This window comes from Pan troglodytes, chromosome 15 (assembly GCF_028858775.2).
Source record: "Pan troglodytes isolate AG18354 chromosome 15, NHGRI_mPanTro3-v2.0_pri, whole genome shotgun sequence".
Classification (NCBI taxonomy): domain Eukaryota; kingdom Metazoa; phylum Chordata; class Mammalia; order Primates; family Hominidae; genus Pan; species Pan troglodytes.
The window spans coordinates 68,037,573-68,054,585 of record NC_072413.2 but is presented as its reverse complement, the minus strand read 5'-3'; the positions used below and the strand labels follow the sequence as shown (position 1 = coordinate 68,054,585).

Here is a 17,013-nt window from a genome sequence, read left to right as displayed (position 1 = left end):
TCAGATAGACAAGAACTTGCTTGATCTTGGAAGTAAGCAGGGTAGGGTCTGGTTAGTCCTTGAATTGGAGACTGCCTGGAGATACTGGATGCTGCAAGCTTTTGAAAAAAGACAAGTTCTCTGTACTTGCAGAGCTTACATCCAGTAACTAACTAACTAACTTCAGGCTGTGTTGAGTGACTGAAAGTGGTGGAGCCGGGAGTCCTCTAGATAAGGTAGCCATGGAAGGCCTCTCCGAAGAGGTGATAAGTTTACTCAGAGACACAAACGATCAGGATAAGCACAGACCCCGGTGAAGAGCGTCCCAGGCAGAGGGGATAGCAAGGGGATTGCCCTTAGGTGGGAAAGGGCTTGATTTGAGGACTGGGAAGACCAGTGTGTCTAAGACACATAAGCAAGGGGAGGACGTTATGAACGAGGTCTGAGAGGTCAGCAGCGACTGGATCATGCAAGCTCCCATAGGCCATGGTAAGGGCTCTGTGTGTACTACAATTACAGCATGCATGATAGGACCTGGGCTGCATTTTTAATAGTTAACCCTGGCTATAATGTGGGGAAGGGATTGAAGAAAGAGGGCAAAGGCAGGAACAGGAAAATCTCTTAGGAGGCTACTGCAAAGCCCAAGGGAGAGGTGATGGTGTTTTGTTGTTGTTGTTGTTTGTTTTGTTTTGCTTTGAGAAGGAGTCTCACTCTGTCGCCCAGGCTGGAGTGCAATGGCACAATCTCGGCTCACTGCAACCTCCGCCTCTTGGGTTCAAGCAATTCTCCTGCCTCAGTCTCCCAAGTAGCTGGGATTACAGGCATGCACCACCATGGCTGGCTAATTTTTGTATTTTTAGTAGAGACAGAGTTTCCCCATGTTGGTCAGGCTGGTCTTGAGATCCTGACCTCAAGCGATCCACCCGCCTCGGCCTTCCAAAGCACTGGGATTACAGGTGTGAGGCACTGCGCTGGCCAAGTGATGGTGTTTTGATCTGGGTCTTAAAGGCAGAAGGAAGGGGGGTAGTAAATTAACTGTGCTGGGGAAGAGAGGGAGGCCTGAGAGTGAGGAAAGAATGGGGGGTGATTCCAGGTTTAGGAAAACTGGGCAATTTGTTAGATGATGGTGCCATTGACAGAAATGGGAAAGAACAAGTTTGGAAAGAAAACTCAAGATCTGGCTGGTGACTTGTATTAAACTTAAAGCCTCATTTGTGACTTGAGCAGAAGTAAGGACTTTCTCCAGTGTTCAAGAGCTGGAAGGGATTTTTCTAGCCTCCAGGCAAGGTAATACGGTAAGTCCCAACAGTGATGCCCTCCCTGGGAATGATCTCAATGGGAGAATCCTATACCCTGCCTCCTCCATTCATTCCTTGCTCTGATGGTGGTTCTGGCTGGCTAACCTAAGTTACTCTTGCCACTAGTTAACACCTGTCCTTATTTCTCTTGTCCCCACCTAAGATGTCAATCAAAACAGCACGAGCCATGCTATGTCACATGACATGTTGTCTGTCCAGCCCAGAGCTTGTTGCTGATGGGGGCACGGACTAGATTTTGAGAGAAATCTCTCTGTTACCACCCTTAACATTCCAACCCCCTCTAATAGCCCATTTAGGATTTATCATACTGTTTCATCCAAACCTTTCATGACCTGATTTCTATTTCCAGCTTGAACCACCCCTTGGGTCACCACCTGTACTTATTGAGTTTCCCTAGTTTTCTGAATTAATGACTGAAGATGATAAGCTTCCCTTACATATGACTCTCAAACCACCAAACTGGGATTGTTGTTACTCTTAGTGATAATGGTTGCTATTTATGAAACTTTCAATAGGGAACACAAACCCTGCCCAGAAATTCATATAAATTATTTCATTTAAGAACATCACAAATTAGGTGCTATTATTCGACCTTACATGTGAGACTTGAAGAACTTTAGAGCATTGCCCAAGGTCACCCAGCTAGTGAGGGGTGGAGGCGGGATTTGAATCCAGCTCATCTGTCTCCATTACCTGGAAGAAGGAAGGCCAGAACATCATGGCCTTTCACAAGTTGAAGAGCCACGGGCTTTCTACGGTAGCCAGCCATGTTTTTCCGTGACTGGGGTGGGTGTGGCAAGTGATGAGGGTTTGGAGTTCATGTGGTGGGGTGGCGGGGACCAGGTGTCTTGGTAACTGCTGTTGCATTCACTTCAAGAGCAAAGGACCAGATCTGATTCTGCAGGATCAACAATATGGACACTGCAGGCTCTGTAGACATCCAAAGCTCTAATGGTGACTTGGGGAAGCTCAGGAGGGCAGGGAGGTTGTACCCATTTAGAATGTAAAGATTCCTATTTTATAAAAAAGAAAAAAAGGAGGTGCTGAAGGCCTCAGTCTCCTCCAACAAAGCCAGGCTGTGGGGTAGCAGAGTCTCAAAGGGTGCAGGCCCATGGCCACTGCCCAGGGCTCCTGCTCAGGCCTCCTCACTCCCACAACTGAGGGGAGACCCAGTTCCACACCCACCCACCTAGCAGTGTCTCACACCCACCGGGAGAGGTCTAAACATCTTCCCTGGGAAATGGTCCCAAAATGTCCCTGCAGTAAGCAACCATCTGGAGAGGCCCAGGTCTACATCTGTTTTTAAAGCTCCAATAAATAAATAAATGAAGGAAGAAAAAAAGAAGAAATGCAGAACAGGGTGACTAAAATTGGCATGTATTTTTAAATGTTTATATTAACAAACTAACACCTTTTAACATGAAAAGCAATATAATTGTGCTAGCCACAAAATCATCGTAGGACTGAGAAAGGAATCGTAATTCTGAGAGCCCTAGAGTTAATGTGATCCAGCTGGCTCATCCCTGTGACTGCAGAAGCCTGTTTGGAGATAGTGTCAGTAGCTTTTCAGGCCCTCTGTGAATTGCCAGAATGTGTGACATGAGCCAAATTTCCCCCCGGCACCCCCCCGCCACCGCCACCACCACCCCTGACCCAACCCTCCCGCCGGCTCCCATGGAATAGTCACTGCCATACAGAAAAAGAGAAGTTCTACTATTTCTGGGCAAGATTTCCACAAACCAGTTTGTCCCTTTCTGCTTTCATGAAATAAACCATTTGGATCAACATCAGCTGATTGCAAAAATTTTCCCTTGTCTCAAAAGCAAGACTGATAAGGAAGCAAACATGGGAGGACCTTAGTGGCCGAGCCTTTATGTGTATGTTATTTCATTGCTCTCATAACTGCCCTGGGATGCTGTAAGCATGATTCATCCTGTTTGTTTATCAGTTAAATTATTTATCCAAGATTACACAGCCTATCCAGGATTAGAACTCAGAGCCCTCGGCTGTGAAGCTTGAGCTCTTTCTTTTCAGTCTTCAAATATGATCATGCCGTGAAGCAGCACAAAGCCCAGGAGGAGCCCAGTGAGGCTGGAGGGGTCCACTGGCAGCCACTCTCCTCCGTGCCCCTGTGGTGTTGGGGCAAACTTGGATCTTTCTGAATCTTTTAACTGTTTCCTTCTCTTCCTGTTTTTGTCTCCTGGCTGACTTGTCCTACACTCTACTCCTTGCTTATGATACTTATTTTTCCATCCACAGCAAAACAATTCACATCAAGGTAATTGATGATGAGGCGTATGAGAAAAACAAGAATTACTTCATTGAGATGATGGGCCCCCGCATGGTGGATATGAGTTTTCAGAAAGGTGTAGTACCCTGTCCTCCACACTAACACTAACATTCTTCTCTCCTCTTCTGTTTCTTCCTCTCCAACCCATTTGTCTCCTCCTCCTCTTGTCTTCCACCTCTCTGGTTCCCTTTCCCTTGTCTCCTCTCTTGCTCTCTCTCCTGCTCTCTTTTCACTCCTCCCTCTACTCTGTCCTCTCTCTGCCCCCAGCTCTGTCCTAACACCTGCCAGCCTGACATATGGCATCCATACGAGGGATGCTCAAGACCGATGGTAATTGTTCTGGGATAAGGAAATGAGTATGGGGAAAGAAAGAGCCAAAATGCTGGAGTATCATGTGTGGCTCTTGGCTTCTCCAGAATGGCTGGGCATAAAGGGGGGAAAAGGGACCACATAGCCCAGCACCAGACAGAAGAGCAGCACTGAGAAACAGGCTTTCAGCACAAATTTCCATGGGGCAGTTATTCTCAGGGCTAAACTTAGAGTCCCAGGAAGTTGAGAATCAATGTATTTGGATTACAGTTCATTCCCCTCCCAAAAGCAGGCTTTAGGAGCCACCTTATCTGCCATGTTGCTACTATCAAGACTTGTTTCTCCTCCTGACCTTGAGGAAGCTGAAAGTACAGGTTTGAGTTCCAGATCTAGGTCAAATATCCATTTGTCTTCCTATGTTTTTCCTATTAAGAACACCCAGGTGTGGAGGCAGAGAGTTAGAATAGTGGTGGAGATCATCCTGACCCAAAAGGAAGCTTCCCCAAGAGGTCCATGGGGCTTCTCAGAGTGGATGGAATCTTTGCCTTCAACTTCAATGACCCCATACATCCCATGGCCTCCAATAGACAAGTCAAGAAGTCCTTTCCTGAATAGATCATACTGTGGAGCAGGGAGCTGCCAGTACTGAGGGCAATGTTCCTTCCTCTTCCAAGCTGTCCCTCATGCCCTCCAGTACATGCCTGTTGTCACAGAGCACCCCAATCCCATCCCACAGCAGAGTTCCTGCAGCAGAAAAACAGGCTCACACCTTGTAGACAGCCCTGGGGTCCCATATCTAGGGCCAACAGAAATATTCCCAAAAAAATGCCTCTTGACAATCAATGAGCTTTGTCTTTTGTCCACTGAGCAAGGTGTAAAAAGATGTCAAAAGAAGTACCCAAAAAGGTAATAAAAACGTACAGTCGTGCATCACTTAGCAATAAGGATACATTCTGAGGAATGTGTCCTTAAGCAATTTTGTCATCGTGGGAAAATTATAGAGTGTACTTTCACAAACCTAGATGGTGTAGCCTACAACACACCTGGACTATGTGGGCCTATTGCTCCCAGGCTACAAACCTGTACAGCATGTGCTTGTACTGAATATTGCAGGCAACTGTAGCACAATGGCATTTGTGTATCTAAACACATCTAGACATAGAAAAGGCACAGTAAAAATATCGTAGTATATAGCCTTATGGGACCACTATTGTAGATGTGGTCTGTCATTGAGCGAAACGTTTTTATGTAGCATGTGACTGTACTTGTAAAGTACACACACCACAAATGCACAGCAAGTCCTGTGCCCTACAAGCCCCTTTGGGTCAGTCTACTACATTATAAATGGCAAAGCCGAGCACGCCCACAGAAGGTAGCAGGAACATCAGAGGATCTGAAGAGACATTTAGGTAAATGCTCTTTACCCTTTAGAGCATTTAGTTCTTAGGCCTCCCCTCCCCCAATCTCCCCCCCGCCCCCCGCCAAAAAGAAAAAGAAAAAGAAAGCAGAAAATTACAATTCTGGCTCACTAGTAGGACCTGCTAGCCACCAATATGATTCCATGAAGGACCAGAAGAAACCATATAGGAAGAATCAGGCCCACACGGCAACCTCTCCACATGACAAAGAGCCAGTCTTTGGAGGGCAGTGAATTTCAAGGAAACTTTTCTTCCCTGGGTGACTTGTTTTTAAAAGATGTTATGTTTTGTTGAGATACCCAGAGATGAACAGAAACTTCCATCACCTTGTGCCCCAGACCCGTGATAATTCACATTGAGGAAACCAGTTTTGGAACACATCACCCCTAAGTGATAGAAGCCCAAAGGTGATTTAGAATTTGATGATTTACATCATTTTCTTCACATTTTCCCAGAAATGCATCAGCTGTAAATAGTAAAGGATTCCTATGTAATATTGTGGTTAATACATATTTATTTTAGTTCCCACCACTGAAGCCCTATGAGATAAAGAATGAGAAAGATCACACAATTCTACCTCCCTTTCTTCTCTCTCTCTCTCTTTCTCTTTCTCTCTCACTCTCTCTCTCTCTCTCTCTTCTCTTCCTCTGTCTGGATTTCCTTCCTCATAAATACTTTTCTTTTAAAATTTTCTTTCTGAAACTCACAATGGAAGTGAGTATAGACATAAAGAAGGGACACAAGCCCTGGGTTCTGTTGACATATTCCCTGTTGTGGGAAGACCCTGGGTTATTCCCAGTGGGTTAGTAGTTTACCTGTTGCCCAGAGAAATGCCACTGTTATCATGTGACACCCAGTGGAATGTGCTGCCTGACTCACTTCCTACTAACTGTTGGCAAGGTCTAAAATGACTCCTCCTCACCATTACCCGCCTTCTGCCTTCTCCTCCCCTTCTGTCCTTCTGGCTGCCTTCCTTTGCCCACCTTTCCTTGCCTCCTGGATCCCTGCCCCCTCACCCGTAAGAACAACTATGACCAAGAAGACAAGAAAAACTAAGACCATTTATTACCTGAGAACAACACAATCCACCATGGTCCTGTCGAAAGCCACCATGGTGGGACTGGACTGCATGTGCCAGGAATGACGGGGAATGATTTTAAAGGCTGTGCTCCAGGTGACCAACCAATCTACCGACCCAGTCGACACACTCTCTCTCTTGTTGTCCCTACAGGAAAACCATAAGGGTTAAAATAGTAGATGAGGAGGAATACGAAAGGCAAGAGAATTTCTTCATTGCCCTTGGTGAACCGAAATGGATGGAACGTGGAATATCAGGTGTGAGATTCTTTAAAAACAAAACAACAAAAAAAAAGAAAGAAAAATTAAAACAAACTGAAAAACAACAACAAAAAAGAAAAAGCAACTATATTTTTGTCTCCCTCCTTTTCTTCCCTTCTCCTCCTTTCTCTTTTTGACCACTGGATTTTTTTATTCTTTTCCCTCCTGTATTCTCGCTCTCACCCTGTTTCGGTATCATCTCTGCCTTCTTAGCCTTAGCTTATTCCAAATTCCTCCTTTACCGCCTTCTGGGCAGCACTGCAGCCTCAACTCCTCATTACCCTAATGAGTTATTTCCCTGTTTTGCTACAATTTTCAATTATTCAATTGCCATGGGCCCCTGCACTCTCCCCCACCCCACCCCTACACTGTAACCTGTAAATGTGAAAATTCCTTGGTGGGTGGGGAGGAGAAGAAAAAAAAGCAATGTGATGCGATGCATGCCTGTGCCCCTTCCTGCCTTCCTCCCCTGCCACCCCTCACTCTTTAGCCTGGATTGAATGTGGGAGGGTCTGGGATGGGGGTTGGGGCCTGGGTTGCAATGATGCTTTGACAGTTTTCTGCTGCATTCCCCAACTTCCTTTGAATGCTTGGCAGGTTATTCACTTGTGGAGTGGCCCATAGGCCCCTCTGCCCTTCGAGGAGGTAAGTGTATTTTCTGGCTGTTTCACAGTTGGGCAGACCGTGGCATGGGAAAGTGTACCAATTGTCAGAGGCCACGGCTTCTGAGAGCTCTGAGAGAGAGAGTTGACTTCTGGGGTAATCATGCAATCTGGAATTCTGAGCTATTCTTCCTCCTCTGGGCATCCCACCCCATCCCATTCTATGTTCCTAGCCCAAGGTTGGGTGCCTCATTCAGGCTACTTTGGGACAATGCAACCTCTAAAGCAGAAAATTGAGAGTTCCTGAAGGGAAGGAAATAGTTCCAGGTATGAAAATTCCCGTAGCCAAGGGCCCCAGAAAAGGACTGACATTGGGCAGGCATGGAGTGTTGACTTGTGGATTTTCCAACAGAAGAGACTCTAAATGATGCAGTTGGTGCTGATCCCTGACAGACAGGTGTTGGAAAGGTCACAGATGTCTGCCTTTGCTTGGCATCTGCAAGAGAACGTACCACCCAGATCCCAAGATAGCCCTCATCCCACACTAGAGAAGTGGCCTCATCTCCTGCTTTCCTCAGGACCTGCATCTGAGAATACCTGCCAGGGGCTCATCCCTAAGGGACTGATTATGTTGCAACCAGGGTAGAAGTAAGGAAGGATTTCTTCCCTTGAAGAAAATGACTGGAAGCCACTACTTTGAATGGCTTCCAATCATTTGGAGGCATAGAGGTGGGAATGGGTTAGGGTGCTCCTGGGAAATAACAAGAGGACGTTCACACTCCCATTCAGGAGAGATATGCTGCTGGGAGCCTCCTAGCAAATGAAGCAGTGAAATCCACCTGTTTGTCAAAAAGGGGTGATCATACTGCAATTAGTTCATATTCATGTGACAAAGAGCAGCATAAAACTTTCCACGCGAGGACAGATCTAAGAGATTCAGCAACAACATTCCCAAAGGATCCTCTACAGGCCTTCTCAGTGTGATTGATCAGTTCTCATTGTCTGCTGGGGACTCTCCTGCAGAGCTGACCACTTCTGTGCCTGCACTGGTTTGGACACACCTGATGCTCTAGGGGCAGAACTCCTCTCCTTCTTCACTGCTGGTTCTCTTCGTTACCACTCAATAAAACGTTCCCTCAGCCTGACTGCCAAAAAGTGCTGGCAGAAAGAAATTATCTCTGGTTCTATTGTTTCCCACATTGTATTCTTGCCCAACTTCCAGTTCTTGCCACCAAAAATATTCTCAGAGGTTGCCTCAGCACCTGCCCTACCTCATTCCCACCTCCCTTGAGCATTTATTCCACGTATTCATAATTGGTTGGAAGCAGCAGATACCCAAGGCCAATTGTAAGTCACCTTCATCAGTTTCCACAGTCCAAGCTACTTAGATGCAAACGAAAGCAGCACATGTAGAGCGTACAGGAAGGAAGGCAGTGGTTCCAGACAAGAGGAAGAGATTGGAAGTCCATACATGCCTTTATTCCACCAGTAAAAAGGCTCTTCTCTTATGCCTCCCTTAAAACCTCTACCAACAGCAGGACAGAGAGTGACCCAAGGTAAGTCTTCAAGAGACCTAACCAAATGCAAATGTCTTTGGCTAATCCCCATTTAAGGACATCTTCCTGTTTTGCACAGATTCTTTGTCCAAGGAAATGTCAGCAATGCCCTCGTGGAGGGAGTAGGTGAGAAGACAAGGATTTCAGCAAGCTATCTGTGTGGTGTGCCCCCAGATCTCCCCAGTGACCGAGATGCCAAGATGAACAGTGCCAAGAAGAAATTGGTCAATTTTCCAGCTGCCTATTTTATTGTCTATGTTTTCTAGGCGGTTAATTTCCAGTTTCTTCAGTACTTCCCGTATTTTGACATTAGACCATAAGGTGAAAGGTCATAAAACCTGATTGTCTAGACTCAGAAGCAAATGGAAACCCATCCAAATTTCCAGAATTCCCTGCTGTTCTCAGAGTGAGAAACAGAACAGTGGAAATTGCTTTTCATTATCACTACTGCATGGGAGAGTCTGAAACATTCAGAATGGCATAGTCTTTGCATGGTCAAAATGACAATTGCATTAAAAAAATGAAAGACTGGATTTGAAATAGGAGACTCTATTTTTGGCAAACAAAACAGACTTCAGAGTTGAGATTAAAAGCTCTGGATGAGCTGGGGGATGGAAAAAAGGGAAGGAAAAAAGGGAGACTGAATAGGAAACACAGTTGCTCTGGAGTCTAGAAGTGGACTTCCGAGAGCAACACTGAGCAACATAATCAAGACTGTTGGGCCTGGGCCTGGACATTGGAAGCCTTCGGATAGAAAGGAAAGCTCTCTGTCTCTCGCTCTCTCTCTGAAGAATGGGGCCTGTTTGGTCCTCCTTTTTTGACAACCGTGGGCTCATCTTGACAAGCTGCCCAGATGCTTCCTAATTACTCACAGTCCTATGCTCTTTCCAGCTTGTCCCTGGAGTGTCTGAGCAGGAATAAATGACTCTCACCTGACCCAGGGGATCAATACAGGGGAAAGTTCAGCTCCAGCTTCTCTCATGAGCAGCAGCAGGAAAAACACCCTCGAGGTATTGTGTCAGTCAAAGCTGGCCTACCCAGGTCTTGCTGACCCATCTATAACTGCTGAGCAGAAAGTCTTGGATTCATGGAGACAATGACCAGAGAATGATGGAATTCCAGCCAACTGCAGGCCTTCTCACTACTCTAGGGATGGGCCAGATGTTCGGTGGCATGTATGAGTGAAAACCAGGGCATCAGGGACCTTTCTGGAAGAACTGCCTTTGTCTGACCCACCTGTGTTCATTTATGTGCTGGGATCTCTGATCTCCCCTGGAACTTGGGGGAAGCTCTTCCATGCAAACTCCTGGGAGGAGCAGAATAAACAAGCTCCTGCCTATCTATCTATCTATCTATCTATCTATCTATCTATCTACCTATCTGCCTATCTATATCTATCTATCTCAATGTAGTGAGGAAAGCCATTGATCCATTAACCTTTGGAATTCTACATGGGAGATACCTAAAAAAGTGAACTGCCTTGTTTATGTATCGTGCAGACTCTGGATCCACATATATCTCAGTGGCTGTGAATATAGGATGATTGATCACAGGCCTGAGTTGCATTCCTACAGATTCTTAGGGAAAAAAATGATTCACAGACATGTCCCCCCGGTTCCCCCACAACACACACTCCTTCCTCAGCAATCTCTATCAGTCACCAACTACACGATGAATATGTGGCAAGCTCTTCCCAGACCTTTATCTGAGAGCCAAGGAGTGAAGGGCTGTACTAAGATACCATAGAAATGAAAATGTGGTGTGTCACAAGTTTCCTTAATTCTTAGATCTTAAACTCTAAGAGGGTTCAGCATAAGTACAAATTCAAGGGCTAGAGACAACCTGTATTGGGTGTGTCTTTAACTCAGTTTCCCAATCCACATAGGGACCTTGCATTTGTCATCTCTCATCTATGTATAGCTGTTGGTATGACAGTTTCTCTGTTCCAGAATACCTGAACTCTGACTTAGCCTGTCCTTTCTGAAACAGAAAGATCACCCAACCAGAGATCTATGAGATCTATGGAAAAGACAGTTGCCAAAATAGACAGCAAACAGCCAAACTTAATTGAACACTACCACATGCAGGGACTTTGCTAAGCAGAGGTGATACAAAATGGGAGGAGCCCATAGCCCTAACTTCCAGGATATATCTATGGTAAAGACAAACCATTCAAGGAAAACATTCTGCAGGACTTACCTTTTTGCTAAGTCATTCTTTTAGGGGAAATCAAAGTTCTAGTCAACGTGGCAGCTAGGAAGGCGTTTGTGGTGATGGAAACCTTATGGGCACTGAGAAGCTGAGCATGAGTTCAGCTAAGTCGTTAGGGATGGAAGACATAGACCTGGGCACTGTTCCACTCTTGCGCAATGCTACCCATTTCCTTGAGCTCCCATTCAAGCCCCATGGTCATTTTTGCCACTCATAAGTTAGCTACTCTGGCAGGGTTGCAACTTACACAGTTTTCATGATTACTGGATTCTCACTCCTTTTTTTACAGAATGGATGTGATAACCTGGTATCCTACACAGTCATGAGTGACCAACCCACCCATTTGGTTCCCCATCCTCATTCCTCCATTCCTAGCCCTGAGGGTAGCTGGGAAAGCATAGGAGCAAATGCCCTTACCAGGGCCCTGGTGCTCAGCAGCCTCTCCGGCTGCTCACACCTCTTGCTGCTGCTCTGTGCATGCTCCAAAGGCTGCTTTTTGCGTATGGCTGCTGAGCTGTCACCTACTAAGCTCTCTGCTTTCCTTATGCTGCCAGCAACCACAAAACCTGGTGATACTTTCAAGATGGGACATTAATGCTCTTTCCTTTTCTTTCTTCCATTTTTCTGGTATCCATTTGCAAACAGCGCTCCTGTTATCTCCAGGTAAGAGGTGTCTTGTCCCCCTCTTTTCTTTCCACTTCTTGCCAGTGCCATTATTTGGTTTAAGACCAATGTCCTTTGATTTATTGAATAAGAACTGCAGGCTCAAGTTAACCTGACAATTTCTCCCAAGGACTGGGAGATTTATTTTCCCACATGAAGCAATTATGAGAAAGCAATTGTGAGGAAGGCAATTCCTTGAGCATCACTTCTGTCTGTGGATGTGGGTTAAGGCATAGCTGATCCTCTCTGGGACCAGGAAGAGAAATTAAGCTTAACAAGGAGATGGTGGGTCATAGACTTCTCCTGAGTCTTAATTCATCTGCCATCTCATGTTGTGGGGGAAGAGACAGTGAGATTCAGAGCTGGAATCTCCTAATATAGTTGTGACAGGATTTGAAAAAAAAAATACTTTAATCCCAAGGGATCCAGGAAATAACCAAACCTGTTGTGGGAATAGGAAATGCAATTTTTAAAGAATCTGGAATTTTACCAGTCCTGGAGATCTTCCATCTCATCACAGCTGAGACTTAAATTGCTAGAATTTTGGTTCATTTGTCATTGACCCTTAAAGTCCTATGTGCCGTGAACAAGATGAATTAGGATGGGGGATTGGGGAAGTGTTCTGGCTGGAAATATAAATTTTAGAGAATTTATTTTGAAGAAATTCTCATGCAGAATCTAGGTGCTATAGAGGACACACACCTACTTTGAGAGTATGCTTGCATGAGTGGAAACCAATCATAAACAACATTCAACTTCATGAGCGGATATGAAAGCATTTTCAGCATATCTAGCAATACTATAACTCTTTGTGCAAGCAGAGTGGCCTACACAAGACAGTTTCAATATATTTTAAAAGAACGTCTTACATTTCATCAGTCCTTTGAACACAGAAAAAAATGTTAAGGCCACTTAAGAGGCAAAACATCTTACAGAGTTCATTGATATTCAAAGTCACCTACACGCTACATCTTGGGTTCAGGAAGGGGCAGTGTACATAGTAAGGACATACGCCTTCTGGGAGCCTTAAACAAACAAAAAAAATGTAGGTAACTCCTACATTTTTCTTTTGTGGAAAAAACACAGTTACTCCAGCTTCCTTGGCTTTTTGCTTCTTTTTTATACCAACAAAATAAGGGCTACCCTCAACCCTCTGTTCTTCATTCTTCTCCCAGGGTATTGATTTCATAACATTGGGTTTTTCTTCTCTACTTCACTCATCCTCTTGCCTGTGAAGGTATGTAAGGTTTCTTTGTTCCAACTCTTTCCTCCACCCGCCCCCCCTCACATAAATGCATAACAAAGATTGTGATTTAATTTAAGTTTCTTTCTACTTTTAACATATTTGCAAACATCAATAGAAGCTAAAATGGGAAAAAGGAAATGTTTCTTTTCCTAGCTCTTTCAATCTGTAAGCCTTTAATTTAGGAGCGCTGATTAGCCTTTCAATTCGTTGGAAATCTTAAATACTGGTTTTAATTTTCCTAGGTGGACAGAGACAGAGGGAATATGTTCATTCTGAGCTAACCACCCCCCAACCCCCAAGCTCAGGCGCCTTGCTGGAAGAGCACTAGCTACATCACTCTGCAGAGTGTTCACAACATCCTATTCTTGTCTGGCCTGGCAAGCTCTTTGTCCTTCCAATATTTGTTCAATCTTCCATGCTATTCATATTCTATCTTTCTCTCCCCTTCCAGCCTCTCTTCCTGTTCCTAGAACTGAGAGTTTATTTAGTCAGTCTGAATATCTAGATCACCTGCCATTTATTCTCTTTACTTGAAATTCTGAGGAGTCACATAAACAAGATATCAGAATCACTATGGTCCTCTAAATTGAAGACTTATAATTCTCTCAAGAAATTAACAACATTTGAATTTAAAGGAAAGATCATGACAAAAATAGAAAAAGGCAGGAATTATTGCCAAACCAAGAAACTAGAAACTAGAATTAACTTAAAGGCATGTGACTCAATCAATTAACAAATATATACAGAGAGCCTCTGTGGGACTGTGGGAGATCCAAAGATAGAGGATTGGTTATTGTCAAAGGGATTTTTGCAGAAAGCTAGATGGAAAAACTGACTGTCACCACAGAGGTGGACAGGTCAGTAAGTAGATCAATATCCTGCCAGATGGATATAGTGCTAGATTGATAGGTAGACAAGGGGTTAGACAGGTACATTTATATGTCACTGGAGAGCTCATTATATTGGTATAAAGTTATTGTGTCACATGTAAAGTATGACATGGGGGAATTGGGGAGGAAGGAGTGGAATAATACTGTCGCTGCTAAGATAGGCATTGTGATATGGTGCTTAAACCTGCAAGTAAAGGAAAAGAGTATGGAATCTGTGTGTCTTTTTCTAAGGGCTTTTTCCCAGAGCAGCTTGCAGTCTGGCTTCTAGGGTTGCTGGCCTCATAGCCAGAACCCTAGATTCACCCAGATTTACCTTCAGAATTAACTAATCAGAGACTCAAATTCAATAGACTAAATGAAGTCAGGCTGCTAGAGGATGTCTGCTGACTTGGACATATGCAGAAAGACATGGATCCTTGAGAAAACATTGTTTCCAAAAGTGGCCACCAGCACTAGAGGAAGGACAGCACCACGGACAGCTCCCAGACATTTTAGGATTGCCTTCTGTGTTTGGTGCCCGAACACTGAGCAAAACAGCGAACTCAGGAAGTCTCCACACACTCTCATACCATCTTCATGCAGTCCAACTAAGAAAATTCTTACATAAAATATAAGGCTGTCTGCTTGGTAATTTAAACTCTTGGCTTATAGTCTTTTCAGTGAATTTCTTTCCTTGCAAACTCGAGAGTTGGAGTCTCACGACTGCCCTTGCTTCACCAATTCCCCAGCTAGAGACAAAAGACCTTCTTGGCCTCTGACCCATTTTGTCCTTGAGATTATCCAAGGACTACAGGATTCCCCTAGGAGGTTTACTGTGTGTAATGAAAGCAATTAAGGAGCTGAATAAAAGAAATAATTGCATGTGAGAATGTGGACTTGGATGGGAAGATGTTTAAATGAGCTCTGAAAGAAACAAGCTGCCAAGAGCAATTTTCTAATCAAAGGGGAATAAAAAGATTCAATCTCTATTTCACTCTAATCCAGAAAACATGTCTTCATGGAGAAGTGGTCTTAAAATGGACTCATCAGCCAAAGTGGAAAAACAAAAAACAAAAAACTGTTCAACATGAGAAGGGACCATTGGTAAATGAGTCAAGATGCTGTGAAACCAGTAGACATTTCCTTTGAATAAATGTACTTCTGCACCTTCAAGAACTCTTACAGGAAGTGGTTGAACAAACAGGCCCAAAAGTTCAAAATAGTTCAAGGTCAAAACACTTGCCCTTTCTTCCCAGTTCCCCAACATCTCACTGAGTGTCTTGAGAACTTCACTTGATGCTATTTCTCAGGAGATGTTTAGGTCAGGTTGTCCACCCAGGTATAAAAGAGAAAGAGGAATGCTTATCCCAGTCTGCAAGGCACATTCTCATGGTCTGGTTATAAAGTGTTTAGTACTTCATAAAAAAGGCACTAAAAATATATATAAACTCCCCATTCCCAAGAGTTATTTGCTTTGTACCCACTGCCCATGCCTAATACTCTGAGCTGTATCCTTCCAGGGAATGGAAAAGGTGTTAAAGCGAGTCTGATTTTGTTTTGTTGCAGATGTGACAGACAGGAAGCTGACTATGGAAGAAGAGGAGGCCAAGAGGATAGCAGAGATGGGAAAGCCAGTATTGGGTGAACACCCCAAACTAGAAGTCATCATCGAAGAGTCCTATGAGTTCAAGGTCAGGCAAACAGTGAGGTCTAATTGAATAATAAATAAATTAAAGTGGGAGGCAGAAGACCTGGGGTGTTTTTTTCCACTTTCACTAGTGAATATGTGAAGTTGAAACTGAACAAATCACTTACCCACCCCAGGTCTCAGTTTCCCCATTTGTAACATGAAACAAATAGTGCTGACCATTTGTATGCTAGGAATATTGTTAGGAAACATAATATAGAATGTGAAATAAGTGGACTAGAAAGTCCTGAGATGTATTATCATTATTGTTTAACTGTATTTTTAAAGCAAAAATATTAAAACTCACTACTACAGGGTAAGATATATTAACATCATTATTATTATTCATTATTGTATTATTCTAAATAGCCAATTTCAAAAGTCACAACCAGGCCAGGCAGTGAGGGACTCACGCCTGTAATCTCAGCACTTTGAGAGGCCGAGATGGGAGGGTCACTTATACCTAGGAATTTGAGACCAGCCTGGGCAACATAGGGAGACTCCATCTCTATAAAAAATAAAACAAAATAAAAATCAGCTCAGTGTGGTTGTACATGCCTGTGGTCCCAGCTACTCAGGAGGCTGAGGTGGGAGGATGGCTTGAGCCCAGGAGGTTGAGGTTGCAATGAGCCATGATTGCACCACTGCACTCCAGCCTGGGTGACAGAGTGAGACCCTGTCTCAAACAAAACAAAACAAAAAGATTACAACCAAAAACAAAGGGAAATAGAAGGATTGCCTCAAAAGAGATCGCCCAAGGCCATTCCATGCATAACTGTCAGAACACCTTGGAGACAGGGCATCTTTCACTCCTTTGAAGAACCAGACTCCTCATTGGTTCTGAGCATTCTAACCTCATGGTTCCAAGTTTTTCTCTTCTTAACAGACTACGGTGGACAAACTGATCAAGAAGACAAACCTGGCCTTGGTTGTGGGGACTCATTCCTGGAGGGACCAGTTCATGGAGGCCATCACCGTCAGTGCAGGTGAGAAGTGTCTCAGGCTGGCCTTGCTGGGAGAAGCAGGCAACCTCTGAGAAGGAAGCGTAAAGCCACGTTAACAGCCTGCCAGTCCCTAGGAAGGCCTGTGTGTTCAGTCTTCCCAGCTCTGGTCCTAGGTGCCTGCTTGGAAAAGAATCATGGCGTATCTGAAAAACATGGTTATCTCTGGTTTCAAATCGTTGTTCTGCTGTGTGAACTGGAACAATGTACCCTCTCTGATCTCAATGTCCTCTTTCCAAAGGGGAACTATTGCTACCTTTCTCAGAAAAGTAGAAAGGTACAGAGTCTTGTATAAAATCCAAACTCAATAAATTCTGATTTCTGTCATTCTTTCTTTTCATGGGTTTGGTCCCGCTCTTCTGTAAAATGTGGGACAATTCTGATTTAGAGATGTGGGAGTTAGGAGTTTATAAAATGTGTTGCATTGACTCTCCAACAAAACACTCTGGATGATTCCATACCCCTCCCTCGGCATTTACTGACAGGCTCCCTCAGTAGTGACCCACAGCACAGCCGGGAGTCCTA

General features: G+C 44.3%; 1 protein-coding gene across 11 annotated transcripts in view; it reads left to right on the top strand.

Annotated features, from left to right (window-relative positions):
• Positions 1 to 17,013, top strand: part of SLC8A3 (solute carrier family 8 member A3) — a 145,153-nt gene that overhangs the window by 121,886 nt on the left and 6,254 nt on the right. For 3 of the 11 annotated variants that reach the window (XM_009428038.5, XM_009428037.5, XM_016926271.4), the window contains 4 exons: positions 3,558 to 3,664; positions 11,668 to 11,685; positions 15,367 to 15,491; positions 16,374 to 16,473. In XM_009428038.5, coding sequence (XP_009426313.1) covers positions 3,558 to 3,664; positions 11,668 to 11,685; positions 15,367 to 15,491; positions 16,374 to 16,473 — 350 coding nt within the window. Of the gene's footprint in view, positions 1 to 3,557; positions 3,665 to 6,546; positions 6,651 to 11,667; positions 11,686 to 15,366; positions 15,492 to 16,373; positions 16,474 to 17,013 lie in introns of all 11 variants that reach the window. The other 8 variants (XM_009428039.5, XM_001144620.7, XM_009428043.5 and 5 more) reach the window with 4 other exon arrangements.